We start from the raw sequence: 25,697 nt of genomic DNA, 5'->3' as shown, positions 1-25,697 counted from the left end.
GTAGAGGCAGAGAGAGAAGCAGGTTCCCCGCTGAGCAAGGAGCCTGATGTGGGCCTCAATCCCAGGACCCTGGAATCATGACCTGAGCCAAAGGCAGTGGCCTAACCGACTGAGCTACTCAGGTGGCCCCATAGCCTTTTATTTTAACCATGCTTTATTATGGTTATTTGGATTACATGATTATTTATTTATTTATTTATTTTTTAAATTTTTTTTTAAAGATTTTATTTATTTATTTGGCAGAGAGAGATCACAAAGCAGGCAGAGAGGTGGGCAGAGAGAGGGGGGGAGCAGGCTCCCTGCTGAGCAGAGAGCCCGATGCGGGGCTCGATCCCAGGACCCTGAGATCATGACCTGAGCCGAAGGCAGCGGCTTAACCCACTGAGCCACCCAGGCGCCCCTATTTATTTATTTTTAAGACTTCATTTATTTGAGAGAATGAGAGAGAGAAACAGAGAAAGAGAGAGAGTGTGCGGGCAGAAGTGAGGGGACGGGCAGACGGAAAGGAACAAGCCAATTGAAGCAGGGAGTCCTATGTGGGGCTGGATCCCAGGACCCCAGGATCATGACCTGTGCACAAGGCAGACGCTTAATGGACTGAGCAACCCGGGCACCCCAGGTTGTATGATAATTTTAAAATTCTCATTTCTTTTTCTGTTTTTCCCTTAGTTGGGATGAGACTCACTTTGGAAAAATGGGAAGCTATTATATCAACCGCACCTTTTTCTTTGATGTGCACCCACCTCTGGGAAAGGTGAGCAATGTGGTGACTGACAGCTCTCTTCGAAGGGTTGGAGTGAAATCTCAATTTTGGATTTGAATCTTGGGCTTGTGGAAAGAAATCCCTGACATTCCAGGCCAGCTGCTTCTGTGGAAAATCTTTGATGTTTTGAGGAGTTCTCTGGGCCCAGAAATGGAGAGGGAGTCCATCAACCAATGGATTGATATACAAAATATGGCATATCTATATGATGGAATATTATTCAGCCATAAAAAGGGAATGAAGTGTTGATACATGCTACAACGTGGCTGAGTCTTGTAAACATAATGCTAAGTGAAAGATGTTAGACATAAAGGCCACAATAGTATATGATTCTATTTATATGAAATGTCTAGAATAGGCAAATCCATAGAAGCAAAAACTAGATTAGTAGTGTGGCCACGTTCTGGTGGGGAAGGGGGGTTAGCGACTGATTGCAAATGGTTAGGGAATCTCTTCTGGGGTGATGAAATGTTCTGGAATTAGGTAGAGGTGATGGTGGCACAACCTTGGGAATATACTAGAAACCACTGAGCTGTACACTTTAAAATGGTGAGTCTCATAGTATATGAATTTCACCTCAGTTCAGAGAAGTAAACAAATGGAGAGAAGGAGTACATTGCATAAAGCAGAGATTGCTGAGAGGAGCTCATTGTCGACAGGGGAGCAAAACTCCCTTTCCTCCCCCACTCCCAACAGGCACATTGTTTGACCTGTACCTCTCACATGTTTTACAATTAGAAATCCCACAGTGAGAATTCATTTTACTCCTCTAAAAATAATGACCTCTGAGAAGGCTCAGGGATCAGCCCTTTCTTCCGAACTGGAGGCTGAGATCTTTAGCACCAAGAGGCAATAATTGGTCTGTTACAAAGTGGGGGCATGATCCTGGAGCAGGGAGCACTTGGGGATAAAGGCAGAGGTCATGGGAGGCAAGGGTGGTGATATGGGACAGGTGGGCTTAGGGGTACGAGAGCATTGGGTAGAGACCAGAGAGGGGTGGAGAAGGAGGTGGGATAGTGACCTATTTCAAAATTCGCTCTGAGCCCAGAGCTGGAGTGGAAAATATTATGCCTCTTCCTTTCTCCTTTATAAGATAATAGCAATAAAAATCAGAGCAATTGAAAACTTTGTTCTAGTCACTTCTAGTGATTATCTTCTCTCTCAGACTAACCTATGAAGTAGGTACTGTTGTATCCCCATTTTGCCAATGGGGAAACTGGGGCACAGAGAGGAAAAGAAGTTTGCCATAGGGAAGAAAGCTGGTTAAGTGACAGAGTCAAGTTTCTGGCTGGTTTAACGTCTACTCTCTTAACTGTTACAGCACACTGCTTCATGATACTTGCCTTGTCCCGCCACTTAGATGGTATCTGTTAGCTACTGTAGGAATAAGCAATAGAATGTGTTGAGTGTTTGCACTGGGCTAGCCAGGGAACCAGCCCCCCTGGTGGAGGAGATTTCTTTTTTTCCCCTAGGGGAACCCAGCCCAGTCTTTCAGGTGCCGACTGCCTGTCTGTGTTTGGAGTCCCCTAGTGCTCGGCACGGTGAAGACATGCCCGTGGAACACTGGCTGATTTGTTTTTACTTAAGCTTCCCCTGGCTCACATCTGGTCCCTGTGGGTAGGGGGAAATATGAGGCTTCTTTATAAGGCTGCCCCTGGGGAGTTCGGTCCGTCTGCCCCCCTAATTTATCCCCCGATGGTCCTGTGCTCTACCTGGTTGAGAGAGAGTGATGAACAGAGTAGCTTTCCTAGGTTCTAAAGTCAAGCCAGTCAAAGAATCAAAAGCCCCCTGAAGCTGTGAATGGGAGGTTTTCTTCTGCAGTACTGAGCCTGCTAGCTGTCCCTCCATGCCGGCCCCCAGCCCTGGAGGAAATAGAAATGCTTGCATAGAGTAAAACATTTGATTAACACAGAAGGCAGTAAAAGGTCAAGATCTACTTCTCCCCACATTTCTATTAGTTTCTTATATAAATTTTCTTAGAAATTCTTTATGCAGGTTGCCTAGGTGGCTCAGTTGGTTAAGCATCTGCCTTTGGTTGTGATCCCAGGGTCCTGGGATCGAGTCCCACATTGAGCTCTTTGCTCAGCGCAGAGCCTGATTCTTCCTCTGCCCCTCCCCCCACTTGTGCACCCTCTCTCCCTGACAAATAAATAAATAAAATCTTTAAAAAAAATAAATTCTTTTTACTGATACATGAGTATATTTATAGATGTGCACATGAACAACTTATATACAAATAGGACCAAACTAAAGTTGTTCAGCAAGTTGTATTTTAAACAGGATATAGCTCAACTTCTTTCACATTAGCACATAAAAATTCACTCCATTTTTAAAAAATATATTTTATTGTATTTTTTACTTTTTAAGTTTGCGTATAGTTGACACACGATGTTACATTAATTTCGGGTATACAACATGGTGATTTGACAAGTTTCTGTGTTATGCTGTGCTCACCGCCAGTGTAGCTGCCATCTGTCCTGTTACATTGCTCCTACGATATCACTGACTGTAGTCCTTATGCTGTGCTTTTTATTTCCATGACTTACTCATTCCATAAGTGGAAGCCTATATCTCCTACTCCCGTTCACCCACGTTGCCCATCCCACACTCCTTTCCCTCTAGCAACGACAGTTTGTACTCAGTATTTATAGTTCTGAATCTGTTTTTGTTTATTTATTCATTTTTTAAAGATTCCATTTATGAGTGGAATCGTATAGTGTTTGTCTTTTTTAGTCTGGCTTAGCATAATACCCTCTAGGTCCATCCATGCTTTCTCAAATGGCATGATCTCATCCTTTTTTATAACTGTGGTACTCCATTCGTTTTAATGGCTATGTATTATTCCATTATACAGATGTGCCATAAATTATTTTGCCCATCTTTAATTGGTGGACATTTATGTTAATTCCAGTTTTCAGACATTACAAAGATTTTGCAATGAACATCCTTGTACATTTATCTTTTCATGGTTGTGCAGGTGTATCTAAAAGGTTCTTAGCAGCCAAACTAAAAAGAGTCAAAGGATACACACATTTAAATTTGTGTTAGATATTGCTAAGTTTTTCTGCAAAAATATTGTAGTGTTATATATTCCCACCAACAGTGCATGAGGGTTCTTGCTTCTCCCACACCATTGCCAGCACTGATATGATAATACTTTCAGGACTTTGCCAATTTGAGAATAAAAAATGGTGTGTCACTGTTTTCATTCGCATGTCTTTATGAGTTACGTTGAATATTTTCTTCATATGTTTATTAGCCATTATTGTTTTGTTTCCTATAGAATTTGCTTTTCTTATTGATTTGAATGAGTTAGTTAGGAAATTAGCTCAGGGCTACTTTTAACCTTGAGGGAACGGAATTTCAGCTGTCTCCTAAGGGCTTGGTGTAGTGCCCAGCAGAGTGCCAGGTGTTTGACCTATTGCACTGTCTCTGATCCTCACAACCCTACCCTCCTACTGAAAGGGAGATTTTACTATTTGTAGCTCAGACATATTAGGTATTGTCTGCAATCAGAGAGCTGAGATGCAAACCATCGTGCATTTCTTCACTATACCAGACCTGCCAAGTAGTCTGGGAATTTATACCAGCACCAGGTGGATTTGTGAATTTATCCTCTGAGATCCCAGGTGGGAAGGGGGCATGCATTTGATTGTCTCCTGTCAGTTTTTGTTCATCTAGGTATTTGGATGGCTCTGTCTTTTCAATACCTCCTCTTACTTTATGTTAAATAGTTACATTAACTTCTGAGCCCTAGGATTCCTTCCCCCTGCCCCCCCACAACAGGACTTTATAATCATTTACTGTTGAATTTTGGCCTCTATTCCTTGACATGGAACTACAGAGAGTAACTTTGGTTAGAGCTACTTATAGTAAAAAGAGAGCTGGTTCATGGTCCAAACCCAAGCCCCACAAGCAGTGTTGCAGGGAGAGGCTTTCTTTTTCTTTTTTTTTTTTTTTAATATTTTATTTATTTATTTGACAGACAGAGATCACAAGTAGGCAGAGAGGCAGGCAGAGAGAGGAGGAAGCAGGCTCCCTGCTGAGCAGAGAGCCCGATGCGGGGCTTGATCTCAGGACCCTGGGATCATGACCTGAGCCGAAGGCAGAGGCTTTAACCCACTGAGCCACCCAGGCGCCCCAGGGAGAGGCTTTCTTAATACAGCCAGAATACTCTGTCCCTCTGCACAGCTTAACTGGAGCACAGGTGTCCGGGCTGGGCAGCCTGGTGTTAAAATTGCTTGGTATTTGCTGACAGTTTTCATGGCTTTGCAGTTTCTGATTGCTTGTGTGGAAAAGAGACTTTTATGCTGGAAAGGTAGAAATGAAGAAGCTGATCTTCTTGAACATTTTGAAGGATTCACAAATCTCCGTCTTAGTGTAATAGCTGCTTTGTTCTGGTTTGGAATGTGCCAGGGTTGCCCTTCTTTGAAATATTGGAAGTAGGAGAAGCTGGTCTCTGGTCTTTTGGTATTTTTTTCCGTTGGGACTTTTCTCCTCTGGGGAAATATGTCTGTCTTAGCATCCTTTTAACCTCCTTTCTTCCCTTCTGCCTATTGCTGGTGTGGAACTCCTTGGCCACTTTTCTCCGTCCTTATTCTGACTTGGAATCTCGTCTTCCTTTCAGAGGGTCTGTCTCCCAGGAATCAGCCCCTGCCTGTGGCCTCCCCCATGGGCTGTCATGTTTTATTTCATAGCAAATGAAAGAAAGCTGAATGAGAGAGCCCTTCCTGGCACTGCCCTTCAAATTGTGGGGGTTTTCTTCCCAAGTGTTCAATCTGCACTATTCCCAAGAACTTGGCCTTAACACAAGAGAGGATTTGTTTTAGGCAAAGGGCTCTTTAGACAAAAGGTTCTTTGCTCTGCCACAGCTGCAGGAGAAAATGTCACATTGGCAACTCCTATGGACAGTTATCATGGGAATCCAAACTCTGGGGGCAGCTGGAGGGAAGTTCGGGGACAGAGGAATCTTAAAAGTCTCTCATCATCTTTTTGTTTGTTCTTCTTCTCTCCTTAGATGCTGATAGGTCTTGCTGGCTACCTGAGTGGATATGATGGGACTTTTTTGTTCCAGAAGCCTGGGGACAAGTATGAGCATCACAACTACATGGGAATGAGAGGAGTAAGGCTTCCTGACTTGCTCTAGACTGAACCCTGGGGCCACACCCAGTCAGAACTTACAGTTGGAGTCATGGAGTGGTGGCAGGTGTAGACAAAGGGACTTTGGGTGGCAGTGGGAGGGGAGGAAGATTGGACCCCCATCCTGTAGTAGAGATTTAGGTATAGAGATTCAGAACGGCGGTGGATAAGAATGTTAAGGGAGGCCACAGATAATACAGAGATTTCATGGGTAGGAGCAAGCACACAGTCACCTATTGCCCAGCCCATGTGAAGCTTCAGACTTTGGGTTGGAGAACAACCTAGGACCCAGGCAGCCAGGAGGCTCCTGCAGCCCTGATATTGGCCTCAGCACATTGGCAAGCTGCACGTCATTCCCCTCTGTGGCCACAACTGCTGGAGTGTTGCCTATCTCTGAGGGCTCTTCTTAAGATCTCAGCATCCCATACTCCCGCCACCAGGTCACTGCTTCTTTCCCCATGAAGGTTTCAGGCACCCAAAAGGGGTTTTCCAGTCTTTAGAAGAGGCTCCGTGTTTTTCCCGAGTCATAGCACCCATCTTGAGGAGCATCACCGGGCCTAAGTACTCAACTCTGTGGGGACCCCTTATCTGCAGCTAAATGAAACCTACAAAACCTGACTTCAGATGTGGAGCTCTCAGAACAGGTTGCATTTAATTACAAGCTCTGTTCCTTAAGGAGCTCAAAGCACTTTAGATAAGTATTGTGTGCTTATTTGAGCTAATCACTGGGTGATTTGCATGGTCATATTATACTGTATTAAATAAGGATTGTCCTAGCCCTCAAGTTCATATTCTTAAGTGGTTCTGCATCTTCTTAATGACTTTTGAACATCACATAGCATATGTAGTTGGGTAGAGGCCTGACTCACTGTGGACTTGCTGTGGAAATTGAGAAGGCCAAATATGACAGCCTCATTTCCTTTCACACTAGGACACATTGCTTTCAGTTGACAAAAAGTGACAACCCAAATGTGAGAATTTCCATTTCCCCAGGCTTGTCTATTTACTCTTGATGGACAGGGTAGGAAGGTGAAGAGAGAGCTGGTGGTTCCAAACAAAACAAAGAAACAATTCTCCAGATACTGAAGTGTCAGATAATTTTTTTTTCCAGAATCAAAATGCAACCTGTAGATTAAAGAGTCGTTTCTGGTGTGGTTGAAGAAAAGAGCCAAGGGAGAAATAACAGAAATAATAATAGAATTCTCTAGAATATTAAAACAATGTAGAGAGGTCTTTCTCTGCTTATACTGACAGTTGTATAGTGGAAGCTAATGTTTATTGAGTACTTTGTGTCTGCTGATAAAACTAGTTCATTTAATCTCCAGATAAAAGTCTCTGAGGCAGGAACTCTAATTTTTCATATGGCACAGATGGGGAGGCTGAGGTTCAGAGATGTACAATTTTAGTCACAGCTAGCAGTGGATGGACCAGTCTCACCTCAAGAGTCCCCTATTAAACTGTGTGCCATCCTGTGCACACCTCCTCGGCTGAACTTTGCTGATTTCATGTCAGTGTTCGATGGTGCTCAATGGGCACACACATGTCGCTTGATTTGACGGTTCACTGTCACACCACCCCTTTCTTGCTTATAGATATTCCAGGTGATTTCACGTCACCAAGTCATGTCTGCCCCAAGGTCCTCTATTTTAAACAGTCATTTGTACCAAGTCAAGTAGATCTTAGATGCTTATCTTCCTGTTTGACTGCTTCTCTTTTCCTTCCATAGTTCTGTGCTTTCCTCGGTTCCTTGCTGGTCCCCTTTGCCTACCTCACTGTATTGGAACTGTCCAGGTCCCTCCCAGCAGCGCTGCTCTCCGCTGCCCTCCTCACCTTTGGTAAGTTGTCTGATACCGTGATTCTTAGGAGATTGACTGCCACATTACGAGTGGAGGTGGAAATCAATACATTTAAGGATTCTGTCCATGACCCAGTGCTTAAGTAACTTTAGGATTGGGTAAATGTATTATAAGTCTTCTTTCTTCACCAGTGATTATTACATATAAAAATAGTTGTGTGTAGCACACCTTTATATTACCAAAGGGGAGTGCTCACATACATAATCCCAAGAATAGATTATCTCCAGGTTATCCACATTTGAATTTGGTGTAGATAAGAAGATAAATATGTGGTGTGTGTGTGTGTATTTGAAGGACGCTTACGATTCTAATTCTGCTTCTCTCAGGTTACTATCAAGATCTCTCAGGTTGCTATAATTTTGCACTCCTTAAACTGATTCCAACTGACTTGCGAGGGCAGGTGTCTCAGAAGTAGCTGGGTAACAGGAAATAACAAAATGGGAACTTTATTTTCTGTGGATAAGTCCCACGTGGATAAATGAGCATTGATCTGTAGAAATTGGTTCTGTGCTATTCTGATTTTTATGAAAGTGAATTCATGACCTCATAGAACTTAACATTTAAAGAAGCCCAGGCCGGGACGCCTGGGTGGCTCAGTTGGTTAAGCAGCTGCCTTCAGCTCAGGTCATGATCCCAGCGTCCTGGGATCGAGTCCCACATCGGGCTCCTTGCTCGTCAGGGAGCCTGCCTGCTTCTCCCTCTGCCTCTGCCTGCCATTCTGTCTGCCTGTGCTTGCTCTCTCTCCCTCTCTCTCTCTGACAAATAAAAAAAAAAAAAAAATCTTTAAAGAAGCCCAGGCCAAGTTAGGTGGACATTTCGGGGGTGATTCTGGCTGTATTTTGACAGATTTAAGTTGCAAGATTATAGGGCCTCTCTGTAGAGGATTGGTGGCTTTTTCTTTATGTCTTTAATTTCCCTTCTCAGTTATTCATCCTCTGCATTTATTCTTTTTTTCATCCCACAACTGTTTTTCCAGCATCTCCTCTGTGCCAGGCCACTTTTCTGGGCCTCTGAGGATATGCTGATGAGACACTGTGCTGTCATGGAAATTCCCTACTGGTGGGGCAGATGACAAATAAGCAAGTAAATTATAAGTCTGAGATGTAACAATGTAAGCCATACATAGTGCAATGTAGAAAACAGAGTAGGGTAAGGGAGAGAGTAACAGGGAGGGATTCTCTCGTAGGCAGCAATCTTGAGCGGATTGCTAAGTGAAGCAAAACATGAAGCCATATGCAGAGATCTGAGTGTTCAGGCAGAGGGAACAGCGTATGTGGTGGTTCTGATTCAAGGCAGGATTTGGTGGATTCAGGGAACAGCAAGGAGGCCAAGTGTGACCAGAGTGGAGTGAATGAGGCAGAGGGTGTTGGGACAGGAGGTTGCTTAGGGAGGGAGACCATGCCGGCTTTGGCAGCTGAGGACCTGGTTAGTCTGAGTGAGAGGCAAGACATTGGAGGCTTCAAGCAGGGGCTTGATGTAGTGACATTTTGTTTTAAAAACAATCATTTTGGTGCCTGTGTGGAGAATCATTTGCCGACAGAGACTTCATGTAACATACTAAAACTCTATCCTAGGTATAGGTTGTTTATGGCTATGTAAGCAGGCTGGCAGAACTCCCTTTTTTTTTTTTTTTTTTTTGAGATTTTATTTATTTATTTGACAGAGAGAGAGATCACAAGCAGGCAGAGAGGCAGGCAGAGAGAGAGAGAGAGAGGAAAGCAGGCTCCCCGCTGAGCAGAGAGCCCGATGCGGGGCTCGATCCCAGGACCCTGAGATCATGACCTGAGCCGAAGGCAGCAGCTTAACCCACTGAGCCACCCAGGCGCCCCCAGAACTCCCTTTTTGATGGTGGAAGTGAGGAAGAACCCTTGTCTCAGGACTGCTCCATCTGTTTGAATGACATGGTCCTTTCTTGGGTCATGGGCCTGAAAGCACTGTGAGATAGTTTCCTATCCCTGGGCTTTGGTCAATTTGGTCAACCCCAAAGCTATGGCCTTCCACCTCCCTGATGACTCAGTGACTCATCTGGTCTTGACCGCATAAATGCTTACATGCAGTTTAGCATAAGGTACGCTATTTCCTATTGTTGGGGTGTTTGGTTCTCAGGGGGGTCCATCTCTGATTCCCTTTTTCACTGCTGAGCTCATGTTTTTCAGATACGGGATGCCTCACTCTGTCCCAGTACATCCTCCTTGACCCCATCTTGATGTTCTTCATCATGGCTGCCATGCTGAGCATGGTCAAGTACAACTCCTGTGCTGACAGGTCAGAAACACCATCTTTGTGGGGTGGGCATTGGGGGTTAGAAGCTGTGCAGCTCCAGAATTTCTGTAATGACCAGGGACAGGGTGTGTACCTATAGGACTTGTCTTGAAACTGCACTTAAGGCAAGCATACTTTTTTTTTTTTAAACTTGGATTGCCCATTTTAGATTGTAAAAATGTATTTTGTTTTTATTTTACTTTGTTTATTTTTAGAGAGAGAGCATACACACATAATGCTTGCACGTAGAGGAGGAGGGGCAGAGGGAGAGGGAGAGAAAGAATCCCAAGTAGGCTCCGCACTTAGCATGAGCCCGATGAAAAACTCAGTCTCATGACCCTGGGATCATGACCTAAGCCGAAATCTAGAGTTGGATGCTTAACCGACTGAGCCACCCAGGCGCCCCATAAAAATAGATTTTAGTATGTTTTCTAGACATACTTTTATCTTTGTTTTGTGTAAAAATAAGAAAATGTCAATTATCTGTTTTAAGAATATTATAATGGGTGGACTCGGGTACTGGTTTGTGGATATGATGGAGGAGTCCTAAGGCCTTCCCCAGCCCCACCGTCTTCTAAGCCACCCTTGGCACCAGTGCTGGTTAGGGACCCCAAAATAACTTTTCCCTTCACATTCTCTGTCCTAGAGGGGAGGGAACCAGGACAGAAACCGCCTGGGAGCTATTGTCTCCCTGCCCTCCTCCATGGTTGCATCCATTCCTGATCCACTGACAGGAAGAATGTATGCAAAGCTTGGCTTAAGCAGTCCATGCCAGTCAAGAGGATCTCTGCAGGCCCTGGTCAGTTCTAACGCTGTTCTGGAGGGCCTGGTCTTCTTCCAGAATGGTCTTTTACAGATCATCCTGTTGCCTCTGAGAGAGGAGAGTAGGTCATTCATTCTATTCAAACCAAAAGAGCCGGCTCGGCCTAGGCTTTTCTAGGAGTCAGCGTGGTTTCTCCATGGCCAGGCTCATTAAATTACATTATGCGAGTAAAGCCAGATCCAGAGACTACCATCTCTCTCTGGCTTTGGGTGATTACCTCCTTCTACCACGTCCGCCTCCACCTGCCACTTCTTGAATACTTACTATGTGCCAGGTACGTGCCAGGGGCCGGAGGGACATAAGTCTCGTGGTTAAGGAGCCGTCACTCTGGCAGAGGAGGCAGCCAGCTAGTGGGAAGTGGCAGCACCGAGCGCTGGGTGCTGGAAGGGTAACAAACCTTGGAACCGACCGCTGGGGTTAGGACACGCCGTACCACTTGCTGGCTGTACTGCTGAGCCTCTCTGTATCTCAGTTTCCTCCTCTGGGTGGAGCGGATCATCATACGACCCACCTCCGCTGAGTTGTAGTGACTGTTAGTTTGTATGTGTGAAGTGCGCCTGACACATAGTAAGCAGTACTTGGTGACTTCACGAGGGCCGCAGGTGACCCCAGGAGAGGGCTGGCTGAATCCGGTGGGCCTCGCTGGATTTGCCTTTTCCTCCCACTTGATCGGTCACTACTGAAGAACAAGACTTTTTCTTACTTCGAGCCCTGTACTTAGCCAGGAAAGCTAGAGCCGCAGCCAGAAAAACGTCCTCCTTACTCTCACCCTGCTTCCTGCGGTTTCGGGAGTTTCATAGACCCCATGCTCCTTGGAGCCACGCCATGGCCCCTGAGGTTAGGAGCCCTCTAGAAAGAGGGCAGGCCCAGCCTGTCAGGGTCATAACACCTCTGCCCTTCCGCACTGCTGCTCTTGTTTTTGTTTTTTTTTTTTTTTAGTTTGGTTCCAGCTGCCAAACTGAACTCTGTGTCTTGTTGGTTTTCAGGCCCTTCTCTGCCCCCTGGTGGTTCTGGCTCAGCCTGACTGGCATTAATCTGGCTGGTGCTTTAGGGGTCAAGTTTGTTGGCCTCTTTATCATCCTGCAAGTGGGGTGGAACACCATTTCAGACCTTTGGCACCTGTTTGGAGACCTCAGTCTTTCAGTGGTGAGAACCCAAGTGCTTGTGGAAATGTCTTTGCTCCCTGGTATTGTGCAGCAGAGCCAGTGGCCTTTCTCTGCCTCCTGCAGGTGGTAGAGTGGCTGCATTCTGGGCCTGAGGTGGGCTGGATCCGGCCGTTGTCTGTAGGCAGCTTGACAGTAGGAAGTAGGCCATGCTCAGAGGCTAGAGAGGTTTAAAGGGAGAGGATGAACCAACATCCCTGGAATTTTCTTTTGGCATTTGTTTCTGTGATGTTTTTTAAATGCTCTACAAACTACCCAGCCAGGGGAGTCTGTCCAGCTGGGCTCATGCCAATATATGGCAGATACTTGCTGCTTGGGATCTTGGGTAAAATGGGTAGGATGACTTCATGAACTCACAATGTTCTTTCTCTGACCCAGGGTCTCCAGATTTGGAGGCGAGTAAGGGCCTTTAGAGTTTATTAAAGTATTATTAACTAAGAGCTGATTCTATGCCAGGCACTGGGCAAAGGGCTTCACCCTCACTGTCTCATTTACCTCTCCTAACAGTCCTGTGAGGTAGGTCGTTATTACCTTCTCTTCACAAATGAGGAAGTCCAGACCCAGAGAGGTAATCGTGCGTCTAAGACTGCAAGTGATAAAGGTAGATGTAGGATTCAGGCTTAGAGGAGGCTGACTCCAGACCTACTTTGCCACAGCGCTTTACCATCACTTCTGCACGAAAGCCTTGATAAGTTCATTTATTAGCTCAGAAAATACAGACAGACTACCTTGAAGTCTGAAACGTGGAATATGCGGATGAAGAAAACAGGGATTCCTACCCTCCAGAGACAATGGAGAGAGAGAAATAAGTGAACGGGTGATTACAGTCCAGACAAAAAGTGCTGTGAGGGCACAGTGGAGGGCATGAGCCTGGGTCACAGGGTCCAGGAAGGTTTCTGGGGGGAAGCTGAGGCCTGAGCTATAGATCAGGAGCACTTATGTGTGTGACGGATAGGGCTGGCACAGTGCAGGAAGTGTAGGGACCATGCGGGGAGCTCAGCGGAACTGGGAGGTAGAGGGGACTGATGAGTGATGAGGCTGAAGATGCGGGGAAGGTCTGGGGTCCTGGGTGAGGGCCTGCATAGGCAGCAGAGGGCTGGCCCAGGTTCACCCCCTTGCAGGGCCGGGGTGGGGAGGGGTGTTCTAGAAAGGCTAGGGTTTTCACGTTTTTTTCTGGTTGGCTGTTAGTTTTTCAATTTTTTGTGATTTTGACTCACACATAAAAAGTTACATATAATACACATATAAGGTACAAAGTAGGATAAAATCCCATGTGCCCAGCACCCTGCACTGGCTGTGTTTGCAGGTGACTGTGGGGAAACACCTGACCGCTCGTGTCCTGTGCCTCATAGTGCTGCCCTTGACTCTCTACACGGCCACTTACGCTGTTCACTTCATGGTGCTGAACAAAAGGTACAGCAGAGCCTTTCCAGCCTCTTGCTTCCCATTTTCCTCTTGCCTCTCAGCCTGCGGGTGGGCTCTGTGATTTGCTGGGTCTGTGGTTGGGATGCTAGAGGGACCTGGTGGGTTTTATCTGTTTGTTTCTTCTATGTTCCATCTTTTGGGTATCCAGAGGGCTCAGAAAAGCCAGAAAGAAGAGGAGAACTACCTAATAGCCAAACTGCCCCTTATCCCTAAGCAGAGCCCCTCTGCTTAACAGGGATGGGCCAGAATAAGGCGTGCAGTTGGAGGAGGGCGATAATCTCAGCAGCACTGGCTGTAGCTCCCATTTACCAAGTAGCGACCCCATGTCAGCATCTTGTACATATTCTCTTGCTTCATCATGATCCTTTTTGAGTTCTTCTTCTTCTTTTTTTTTTCTTTTAAAGATTTTATTTATTTATTTGACAGAGAGATCACAAGTAGATGGAGAGGCAGGCAGAGAGAGAGAGAGAGAGAGAGAGAAGCAGGCTCCTTGCTGAGCAGAGAGCCCGATGTGGGACTCGATCCCAGGACCCTGAGATCATGACCTGAGCCGAAGGCAGAGGCTTTAACCCACTGAGCCACCCAGGCGCCCTTCTTCTTTTTTTTTTTCCCCAATGTATGAATGAGGAATTGAGGCTAAACAAAGTTAGCTACTGCTGAAAGTCAGATAGTAAGTGGCTGATTTGAGATCTGGACCCCTGTTACTCCAACTCCGCCACTGTGTCTGTCCCATAATACCATGCTGCCACTCCGGTTGTCTTCTTTTTTTAGATTAGTTGCACAGGGCTCTTCCTAGGGTTCCCAGGAAATTAGAATTCCTCTCTAGGAACTCGTCTGTCTTCTGCTCCTTTTCCCACAGCGGTCCTGGTGATGGCTTCTTCAGTTCTGCCTTCCAGGCCCGGCTCTCAGGCAACAACCTTCACAATGCTTCCATCCCCGAACGTGAGTATCTCGGCCTTTATGAAGGTAGAAGGGCAGAAGCCTTTCTGGGTAGGTGAATTAGAAAAGACGAGTATGATAGCCTGAGTTATTTTAGGCTGTAGATGGCAGACTGGGAGCAACAACATCCAGTTAGATCTGGGGTGAGCACTCAAGAGTGACTTGGGACACAGGAAGAGCAGCCTAGAGCAGCAAGCTCTTTGACTGTGCAGAGTGACTTCTCCCTTGTGGCTGTGGAAGCATCCAAGTCAGCTCCGTGGGAAGGCAAGCAGAAAGAATCTGGTGAAAGCACAAGGCCCTGGTGCTGGTGGTCACTTTCCACCATCGCATTCTGTGACACGCATCCAGCCACTTATTCGCAGGTTGTAGTTCAGCACGTTAGCCACACTGGCGGCTGTAGAGGGCCTGCCCTCCAGAGTGGAGAATCCGGTAACTGTGTGTGTTAAGTACATAAGGGATCGAAGGGTGCAAGAGATCACTTCTGCTAGGGGGTTGGAGGGCATCAGAGGTACATAGAGTGAGATGCCATGGAGTCTGGCCCTGGAAGAATGGGTAGATTTGAATGGACAGAGAGGGAGGAGAGGGCATACAGCGCAGAGGGGACAGCATGATCACGGCCATGAGCAGGGCACAATGTAAGGCACAGATTATCCATAGAAAAGTAGTAGAAGATAAGCTGGAAGGATAGATTGGGCCCAGATTATAAGGGTTTGAAACGTTTGGGTGAGGTATTTGACTCATTAAATAGACAGTGGAGACACAGCAAAGGCCTTTGAGCGTGAAGGAGGACAGGAAGGCTGTGCTGTAGGGAGGCAACACTGATGCGAAACATAGGATGGCTAGGGAGGGGACAGGATTGGAGGTAGAAAGCCCCTCTGGAAAGCTATTCTGGGGACTTGAGTTGGGCATCGTGGTAGCAGCCATAGGAGTGGGGCCCATGGGCATGGACAAGGGAGATTGGACATGGAAAGAGAAAAGGAAAGATGTCACTGAGGACTTGAGCCCAGGTAATTGTTTCTTGGAGGCATAATGACATCTTCTAGTCTTTCCAGTGCTTTGCACAGTGCCAAGACTGTACAGAATGAGAAATAGGGAAAGCAGGTTAAAAAGTTCATTTAGAAAGACAGATACTGGGTTCCACTGTAGAGAGGCTGATTTTGAGATGCCTGGGGAAACCCATGCAACAGGGCTAATGGGCTTGTGGCTGATGCTTTCAGAGGAGGAATTGGCCAGCTAACAGGAGAAGTGATACCGTGGCAGTGGCTGTGATCTGTAAGAAACCTATAGAAAGAGAATGAGATCTGGGCTGGCTGAAGCCAGGTCACTGGGAGTGCAGGAGGGAGGGAGTTAGGAAAGGATGCTGCAGAGGACAGTCCTTGAGGGAGCATGGGTTGAGAAGGGGGAACAGAGCATTTCCAGAAGCAAAGATGGTCAGCAGTGTGCGGGGCTACATATGTTGGCCTGGGTGAGAGTGTAGAAGAATGGAGCTGTGGGGTTTAGCAAATGCCTGCTTGTTGTTTCAAAGGCCTAGCTCACTGTGACCTCTTCCATCAAGCCAGCCTCTTCTTACTCTTTGCATGAGAATTCATCCTACTCTGCTCTGGGCTCCCACCGTGTCACACACTGTCACTCCTTTGCTGGAGCACTTGCCCACTGTCCTGTGCTCATCGGTGTGTGCCGCCATCTTCTCTAAGACTGGGCTCTCCCAGGGCCATAGCCAGGACCCCTCCAGCTTTGGATCCAGTCTGTATTTGATACGATCTGCTGACCAAAGGAACGAACAAAGGAGGACCGGAGTAGTCTATCACTGATGGAGCGAGATGTGTCTCAGTGGACTGGGGAATGCCAGGGCAGCCAGATTACAGGGGACTGAGAAGAGGGACAGTAAGGAGGAAAAGAGGCTTCTCAGTTACCCAGGGCCTGGCAGGCAGAAGGGATCTTCTTAGTTTCTTCTTTTTTTTTTTAAACTCTGAATTGAAAAAACCAACAAACCCAAACACCATCGAACAGCTACTTTATATAGTATTAGATTCAAAAGACACAAAAGGACTTTGCAAAAGTGAAAATTATCTTAACAGTCTATCATAACATTATGTCTATCTTGAAGAATATGTTAGGTAAGACTTGAAATGCTTCTTCCTTTATTGTGTTCAATGTATGTATAGACTTTGAAGGATGGGCTGTTTCTAATCTTTTGCTTTTACAAGTAGTGCCTTGATAATACCCCTGTTAATACCAGCTTCTTCTGAAGTTCTGAGGAGGAAAGGGAGGTAAGGACACCAGTGAGACCCTGTAGTGAACTCCTACTTGCGTTGATACCATGGGAGTGAGAAGGCACCTGTGTGTCTCACTTTAGGCGGCGCTAGGCCCAGTGTGGTCTGTGAGAGGGTTAGTGAGTCCTGTGGCTTCAGAGGTCCCTTCCAGTCAGGGGCCACCGCTAGCACCATGCCAGCTCACACCCTCCACTCTCTTCCTTCCTCCCAGATCTGGCCTATGGCTCCGTGATCACAGTGAAGAACCTGCGGATGGCCATCGGCTATCTCCACTCCCACAGGCACCTCTACCCTGAGGGCATTGGCGCCCGCCAGCAGCAGGTCAGCGAGCCTTTTGTAATTCCTGTACTGTAGCAACACCAAACTGTTGGCCAGGACGGAACCCGCCCTTCTCTTGCCCCCACCCTTTACCTGCACCATTTTCCCTGCTTGAAACAGTCTTCCTCTTGCGCCCTAATCCTTTTCCTCTGGCTAACTCCAGCTTCTTTAGGCTTCAGAGCAAGTGTTACCTCCGATTACCATGACCCACCTCTACTGCTTACTGGGGTAAATGCCTCTCGCATGAGGGGTTTGCCTGGCATGCTTTGTAAGCCTGTGCGCTAACCCTATTCACATTGAACTGTGAATTCAGTTCCTCTTGTCTCTTGCTAGCTCTTGGAAGGCTCACTTGACATGGATGATGGTCAAGTGTTGTGGTTGTAAACACAGACCTGGAAACCAGACTACGTTATCTGGGTTTGAATCCTGGTTGCACCAGAGTATGACTTTAAACAAGTTACTTGACCTTTTTCTGCTTCATTATCTTCATTTTTAATTAGGGAAAATAAAGAGTGCCTTTCTCCATCATGGGGTCATTGTGCAGATTAAAAGTATGAAGTACATGTGACATTCACCCTGGGGGCTTAGCCATGAGTATTACCTGAGCGAGTGAGCCACACTGTGTCCATGTCCCTGTCTGTGAGTGTTGGGTGTGGCTGTGGCAGACGGTGCCTGAGAGGGAGAGGCAGGATGTTGGAGAGGTTGGGGAGGCCAAGTTGTGCAGAGGCCTTCCGTGTTACAGTAGATTTGACTTTGTTCTATGGACACTGGTGAGGCGTTGAGATTTGTGAAGGCGTGATAAAATGTGATTAGATTTTTAGGTTAGGAAAAAACCTCCAGCAGGAGGGTGATGGATTGAAAGGAGGGGCAGATTGAAGGCAAGAAATGAGTTGGGAGGCAATAATCATGACAGAGGATGGTGAATAGAGGCAAAGACCATAAAAAAGAGGTGGGAATTGATTCAGGAAACACTTCACAGCTCAGTGTCAGGGCCCCATCACTGGCAGCTGTCAGGGAATAGCTATATCTAGGTCTGTAGGTTGGAGATGAAGGTGTCTGTGGTAATGGTATTTCACCATAGTCAGAAATGGAGGAGGAAGAATAGCTCTGGAAATGAGAGAGTTTGTTTTGTGTATTTGAGTTTTGGGGTTTGTCTCAGGAAGGAGATCTGTGTGTGTAGCATATGGGTATCTGTGACACAGTGGGATGGGTGGCGATGCTCAGGAAGGGTGTGCAGAGGCAGGAGAGGCAGTGAAGGAGCCCTGGGGGGGCAGCAACACTTAGGCAGTGGTAGAGATGCTCTGAGGGGCGCTGGTAGACAAGGCTGAGAAGGAGGGTGTGAACAGGGGTTGGGAGGAGAGCCCAGGGCAGGCAGCATCCCAGGAGGACTGGTGGTCAGCAGTTCAGGTGCTGCAAAGGCCTCAGAGAAGGTGGGGGCTAAGAAAGAGGCCACATTGAATGATAGTAAAGGGGTGCTCGTTGCTAACTGGGACTGCTTCTGAGGAGTGGTGAGGCCCCAGGTCTCAGGAGTAGGGAGCCGGGGAGAGGGGAGGCGTGCAGGCCGCAGGGGAGGCTGTTGTGCTGACAGGCTTGGAGTGATGCTTCTCTTCTGGCAAAATGACCGGTATTTTTACTTGGCAAAAAAGTTTTACTTCCTAAAAATCTTTATTATTGTTTCCTTATTTACTAGTTCACCAGGAAGTTGACGCAGAGTGTTGGGTTTTAGTATCAAGTTTCCCATTCTTGATTCCCCTGTTGTCTCTAGCACTTTCGAACCCACTGGAGAGCTTTTAAAACATTCCAGTGCAAATAGAAGCTCTGACTCCACTGATCCAGGAGGGGGCCCATGCATTGTGCCTTTCTGTTTTGCTGTGAAATTCTCCAGAAAAGGCTAGTGGATAGCCAGGGCAGAAAACCACAGCTAGCCCTTCCGTGGGGAGCTGCAGCTGTCATGCAGAAGCTCAAGTTACAGACGTGGTGGCCAGAGTTGTTTACACTGTGCAAAGGGAGAGAAGGACCTTGTTAGGCTAGTCCTAGTGTTATACACTCACAGTCATGTGTGGAGGTGTGAAGCCATGATAGTGATGTAGAGAGAGCATGTGGGGCCACGGCATGGAAGAGTCTGGTTCTGTCCCAGCTGAATCACACTGAGCCTTTCTTAGCCAGTTTCTTCATCTGCCAACTGGGGAGTTGGACTAAACCACTTCTAGTGGTCCACACTGCGCTGGAGTTTAGTGTCTTGTCAACAACCCTAAGTCTCCATTTTAAAATATTTTTAAAGTATAACATTTATAAAATAAAATAACAAAAAAACCCAAAATCGAAAGCTACATTAATTGCAGAAGATCAATGTTTACCCACATAGTCTGGCGTACAACATTCTGTTGTTATAGGATATGAGTGTTTCTAGGAGACTTTGTGTTGTAAAACAATCCATTGTAAAAACAAATGTTTCTATGGGAAAAAGAGGCCATGGACTATACTCGTAATAAAGAAGTAATTTTTCTTATATAGTTTTAATAGTAAGTTTTGTTTAAAAAAATACACAGAGTACATACACACAAGCAACATAAAATCTTAAGATCCTTTAAGCAAATCTAGGCCTTGGACTCTCTGTACCTTTGTTTAGGAGTATGAATTTAATTTCTCTATGGCTGCCAAAATGTTTTCGTTTCTCGTATTTTTTTTTTTTAAGAATTTATTTGACAGAGAGCACAAGTAGGCAGAGAGAGAGAGGAGGAAGCAGGCTCCCTGTTGAGCAGAGAGCCTCATGCCGGCCTCGATCCTAGGACCCTGAGATTATGATCTGAGCTGAAGGCAGAGGCCCAGCCCACTGAGCCGCCTAAACACTCCCCCCCCTTTTTTTTTTTTTTTAGTTGGCTCCACACTGGGCTTGGAGCTGGGCTCCAGTGTGGGGCTTGAACTCATGACCCTGAGATCGAGACCTGAGCTGAGATCAGGAGTCTGATGCTTAACCAGCTGAGTCACCCATGTGTCTTGTATATTCTAAATACCATCGTTCCTGATTTTTTTCTGAGAAAGGAAAAGCCACCGAAACAAAGCAGCCATAATACATACATAATTTTTTCCCTAAATGCTGATTCCAAATTCCTGTGCAAGTAAATCAGTAATGTTTTTCCAATTGGAGACATAAAACCCACTTTGTATATATTTCTATTGTTTCTGGATTTTGTGTTCCTGTTTATATAATTGGCATAATTGTTATGTGTACAATCTCTATCCTGGGAGCTTTGGAGTTAGCTGCTTGGTTCCATAGGCCGTGGTGAGTTTGAGCAAATAACTCATCCTTAGTTTCCTTGTAAGTAAGGTGGGGCTGGCCATGGTGCCTAGCAGAGATAGAAGACTTGCCCAGTGCTTAGAACAGTACCTAGTGATAAATGGCAGCCCCTTTCAGCATCAGCATTTTATAAACCTTTTCCTATGCTGGTAAAAAATGCTCAGAAACATTTTTTTGTGGCTGTGTAATGTTCTGTCCTGCAGACGTTTCATCATGTTAGCTCTTCTCCTATCACTGGACATTTATTCTGTTTCCAAATTTTTGCTCTTAGATTCATCACAGCATGATGTGAATGTTCACACGCACACACACACATTTAATTTTTAAAAAGTCAGTGTCTATGAAATGGCTACGGGCTAAACCCTCAGGCTTCTAGGACAAGATATATATGGAGCTATTTAGTTTCATTTGATCACATTCTAGAAAATACAGCATGAATTTTTCATTTAGAAAATTTGAGGCATGTTCTTAATTACTTCTTAAAATGCACTAAATTAGGGCACCAGGGTGGCTCAGTCAGTTAAGTGTCTGATTCCTGATTTTGGATCAGGTCATGATCTCAGGGTCCTGAGATTGAGCCCACATCCAGCTGCACGCCTGGGTGTGAAGCCAACGTAGCGTTCTCTCCCTCCCTCTCCCTGTGCCCCACCCCCAGCTCATGCTCTCTATCTCTCTCTAAAATAGATAGATACAAAATTTAAAAAATACACTAAAACCTGTTTGTGTGCTGGAGACTATGTTACACAATGTATCATGGTTCCTCCTCTAGGAGGCTAAAACTTTAAAGATAAGATGCAGAAATATACAGAGAGACTGATCAAAAAGGCACTTGAGGGAGAAACTTCTAAACGCAGATGGAAGGAGAGAATCTCACTAGGGCTACTTCGGAACCCTCCTGGGCAGCGTGGCCCCTCAGGTTGGTGGCTGGGGATTCTGAAAGAGGATTAAGCAACGCTGGTTTGCTCTTGATAGTCCTGTGGCTGCGCCAATGTTGATGGTATTCTCTCTCCCACCTGCCCCCCAACCCAGGTCACCACCTATTTGCACAAGGACTACAACAACCTGTGGATTATCAAGAAACACAACACAAATGCAGGTAATGTAGGAACTGATGTTTCTTGCATTACTGCTTACTCTGAGCCATTTTTAACATTCTCATGCCTTCAAATGGTACGGAGATGGGCATTCCTAAGCTTTCCTTGGCAGTACCTTTACTGATCTCAGTTATCCTTTCAACAGCTACTTTATTGAGCATCTACTATCTTCTAAGCACTGTTGTCAACATAGGAGGTAAGAAGTGAGCAAGACAGATAAGATCTCACTCTTAATAGCTGTCATGCTGAAGCCAGAGAGCCTGGCCAAGGCTCAGACTTAGTCTAGACTGGTTACCTAGACATGCTGCTGGGGGCTAGTTGAGTAGACCCAGCTGAGGGCACATGGTGGCCACTCTCATTTCTAATGAGAGCACACTAAGCCTTGCAGACCCCAGCATATGGTGCAGCTCAAGTTGTCTTGATTGGCTAGAGTACTGCTGCCCTCTGGTCATCCCTGGACTGGACCGGTCGGTTGTAGATCTCAGAGCCTGTGGCTGGGCTTGTCTAGCCTGGCGCTTGGGTCCTCACTCCATACCTGCTGGCCTGCCCCCTGGGCGGCCGGGGCAAAGCTGCTCTGAAGCACATTTAATGGGCTCTTGGGGCTTTATGACGTGGGCTATATCCAGATCTTTCTTTGGTCAGGGAGCTAGCTACCTGCCAGCTGTGCTTTCTGTATCTATAGCTGAGAAGAAAACAGAGGGCATCTTCTGCTCACCTCTGAGCCCCTGCTGATTGTCCTGTGTCACAGGCTTTCTCTGTGACTCCTCAGTAAACCCCGCCTGGCTCTCCACCTTTCTGGAGTCAGTGGCTCCTGAGCTTTGGCGTGGCAGTAGGTGGCTGTTCACCTAAATTCACCCTTTTTGTTCCTTTCCCACCTCATATTGCTGCAGTCTTGTGACAGTATTGATTGTTTCATCCAGAAGGACAAACGTAAGTGGCCTATCACAAGGAGGGGTTATGAGGCAAGACTGCTTTACTTCTAAAGTTATGTGGGCGTTGACCAAATTTTGGAACATCTCTGATCTGTTATTTGATGTGGCTTCTAGCTTAAGGTCGTTGCATTTCCGCCAGGGAACGAAGGCTGTGTGAAGGCAGAGAGCTGCAAGCACTTAGGGAAGTGGGAGCCATATAGATTAAGGTCTTTTTTGATGTATTTCTAGGAATTTATCCATTTCTTCTAGGTTGTCCAATTTGTTGGCATACAGCTTTTCATAATATTGTCTTATGATTGATTGTATTTCTGTAGTGTTGGTTGTTCCTTCTCCTTTCTCATTTTGATTTTATTTATTTAGGTCTTTGTGTTCTTGATGGCTAAAAATGCCCCTCCCACCACATCGTTGTAAAATGAAACTTCCCTCCCATTGACTTATTTGATTTGTCGCCTTTGCTGACTAATCTTTTTCGGAGACCTTAGGGTCCATGTAGGAATGGGCATCCCTACACTTGAGTTTTCTAATTCTCTTAAAAACTAGTGATTTGTTCTGGCACATTTCTCTCTCCTGACCTTGAGGATTAGTGTCTCACTGTTTGGGAAGAAGTTTGCAAGGATCTTTTTTGTATTGCTGGTTACCGCTAGCTCCTTTTCTCTTTTCATTGCCTTGCTAGACCTGATCTGACTTGGTATCTAGATGATGTGGTCCCTTTCTTTTGTCACCTCATCATTTTCTTTACCTCACACTTAGCAAGTTTGTTGTCAGAGACAAGATAATAACAGACAAAATTTTCAGAGCTTAACATTGGACTCTGAGGAGAGCGAGGCATATGGTCATTTACATGGAATTAATTTTTGGGAGACTATGTTTTTACTACTAAAAGGAAAATCTTATTATTGACTTCCCAGCTTAAAAACCCTCCTATGGAGGCTTCGGGACCTGTCAGATAAAGACCACATTTCCTAGCCTGGCTTGTACCGTGTGGCCTTACTTGTTCACATCCTCATCTATTCCCACAGTCTTTCCCATTCCTCTCCCCCCACACACCCTACCTACCCACTCATATGAAACTGTTTGCTATTGGTCAAATGTGTTTTGTTCTTTCATACATCTGGCCCCACTTGTTGACCTGACAAAATTCTCCCCTCCTTAAAGAGCCTTTTCAAGCATATCTCTGAGACACCCTTCCTTGAGACAGTGAGTGGCTCTTTCTCTTTATCCTCCCAGCACTCTGCACCTCTAGGATCTCTGATATTATACTGTAACTCTTTCCTTGTAGGCCCTCAACTCATACTAGCCTAATGAGTGAATGACTTCAGATATCAATGCTTGTTTCTTCTTGGCAGATCCCCTGGACCCTTCATTCCCAGTGGAATTTGTAAGACATGGAGACATCATTCGGCTAGAACACAAAGAGTAAGTAAATTGGCTGTCTGGGATGAGTGAGTGGTATGGGACCAAAGGTAAGGAGTTCTTCTAAGCTGGAAGGAAACAGAAGTCAGATTTGGATGAGGCTCTAGTAAACAAAAAAAGGCTGCTGTGCTAGAATGGGAAAGGCATTTTATGAAGTCTAGCAGGCCAATTTTTTCCGCCTGTTTTGGCTTGGGGAGCTTTGAATTTTGAAGATACCGTTCAGTTTCCCTTTTTCCAGGGGAGGGAAAAAAGTATCTGAGTTACCCAATGCTTCTTCTCAAGTGGCTACCTTTAGGAAGATGTAGAAGTCTGTTTCTGAGAATATGGCAAGCTGGTTTGTTTAAGCAACGTTCTCACTGAAAATGACTAAAAATGCTGGAATAACAAGAAAACATCCTAAAGCATCAAAGAGCTGACAAGGCAATAGGGAGTTACCAGGCCAAAATCTAAGTGGAAGTGAGGTATGGGGATTCCAGAGAAATGAGTGGGATGCTGCAGCCACCTCTGCCTTGATCCTGTAATCTTGAGTTTCAATCTTTGGTTTTGACTGCCCCTTGAGAGAAAGAGTTGTAAATTCAAAGCTGTAGGCTCACCCAAAGTGGTAAATGTATTAAGTGATCCTTCCCCCAAACTTGAAACCACAAAGGGCTAGAGCTGGGGGAGCAGGGGTTGAGGAGGGGCTATTTCTGGTTCCTGAAAAGTTGTTTCTACCAGTTGATCCTCACATGGATTTGTGGGCCAAATTAATTTCATCTGGATGGTCTGAAAATCTTTAGGCCATGAATTGCAATGAATATAATCCTAGACTGGTAATGTTTCCTAGGTGCCTGGCTAAAAGCAGATGTAAATCCTCTTTTGGGAAAGAGATTGCCCTCCATTCCCATAAATAGTTTTTCAGTGATGATGAATAGTACATAGTAAAAAATAACTAAGCACACAAGGAAATAGGGCACCATGTGCAAGAGCGAATAGGAATGATAGATAGCAGAAGCAGCTCTGCAAAGTATTGTATACTAGGATCATCCAGTATGGAGTATTTTAAAAATCAGGGATTATATATAGAGAAAAGCTATGCTGTGTGTGTGTGTGTGTGTGTGTGTGTGTGTGCATGCATGTGTGTGTGTGTGTATGTATACATATATTGATATGCACACTGTATATATAGAGAGAGAAAACCTTTTTCCTACTATGATTGTGAATACTTTTTAGTTTTTTTGTTTGTTTGTTTTGTTTTTGTTTTTTTATTTGACAGAGTTCACAAGTAGGCAGAGAGTCAGGCAGAGAGAGAGGAGGAAGCAGGCTCCCCACTGAGCAGAGAGCCTGATGCGGGGCTCAATCCCAGGACTCTGGGATCATGACCTGAGCTGAAGGCAGAGGCTTTAATCCACTGAGCCTCCCAGGCGCCCTTTACTTTTACTTTTTTTTTTTTAAGATTTACTTTAAATCTTTACTTTTTTTTTTTTTTTAAGATTTTATTTATTTATTTGACAGACAGAGATCACAAGTAGGCACAGAGGCAGGCAGAGAGAGAGGGGGAAGCAGGCTCCCTGCTGAGCAGAAAGCCCAATGCGGGGCTGATCCCAGGACCCTGGGATCACGACCTGAGCCGCAGGCAGAGGCTTTAACCCACTGAGCCACCCAGGTGCCTCAGCCCTTTACTTTTTAGTTTTTATTATTTATTACTTACTTAGTTTCATTTTGTTTTATTAACAGAAAGTTATTTATCATTTATTGTTGAGTTTTATTTTTGGAAATTTGGAAATTTCCAGAATTTTTATAGTGAACACTTATTTCTTATTGTGGATAAAAGTAAGAAGTATTATAAAACAAAGTAAATAAAGCCAAATTAATTCCTCCCTTCCCCTTCTGACCCCCACTTTGTAAAATTGGTGATGAGGGCAGAAAGAGTAAATGGGAGGGAGGAGGCTTACCCGGCTCAGGCATGCGTAGATTACAAATCTTAATTTCTTCTCCCCAAAGCTGCCTCATGAGTCAGGCA

General features: G+C 45.5%; 1 protein-coding gene across 1 annotated transcript in view; it reads left to right on the top strand.

Moving 5' to 3' along the window:
* The window catches only part of POMT2 (protein O-mannosyltransferase 2), a 43,990-nt gene that overhangs the window by 6,833 nt on the left and 11,460 nt on the right, over positions 1-25,697 (top strand). Inside the window, exons 2-11 of the mRNA XM_032846257.1 lie at positions 670-754; positions 5,781-5,885; positions 7,629-7,737; positions 9,915-10,023; positions 11,830-11,989; positions 13,313-13,419; positions 14,291-14,373; positions 16,855-16,964; positions 21,289-21,355; positions 23,632-23,701. Coding sequence (XP_032702148.1) covers positions 670-754; positions 5,781-5,885; positions 7,629-7,737; positions 9,915-10,023; positions 11,830-11,989; positions 13,313-13,419; positions 14,291-14,373; positions 16,855-16,964; positions 21,289-21,355; positions 23,632-23,701 — 1,005 coding nt within the window. The remainder of the gene's footprint in view (positions 1-669; positions 755-5,780; positions 5,886-7,628; positions 7,738-9,914; positions 10,024-11,829; positions 11,990-13,312; positions 13,420-14,290; positions 14,374-16,854; positions 16,965-21,288; positions 21,356-23,631; positions 23,702-25,697) is intronic.

This window comes from Lontra canadensis, unplaced genomic scaffold, assembly GCF_010015895.1.
Source record: "Lontra canadensis isolate GAN:19392208 unplaced genomic scaffold, GSC_riverotter_1.0 scaffold173, whole genome shotgun sequence".
Classification (NCBI taxonomy): domain Eukaryota; kingdom Metazoa; phylum Chordata; class Mammalia; order Carnivora; family Mustelidae; genus Lontra; species Lontra canadensis.
This window is presented reverse-complemented; position numbering and strand designations above follow the sequence as displayed.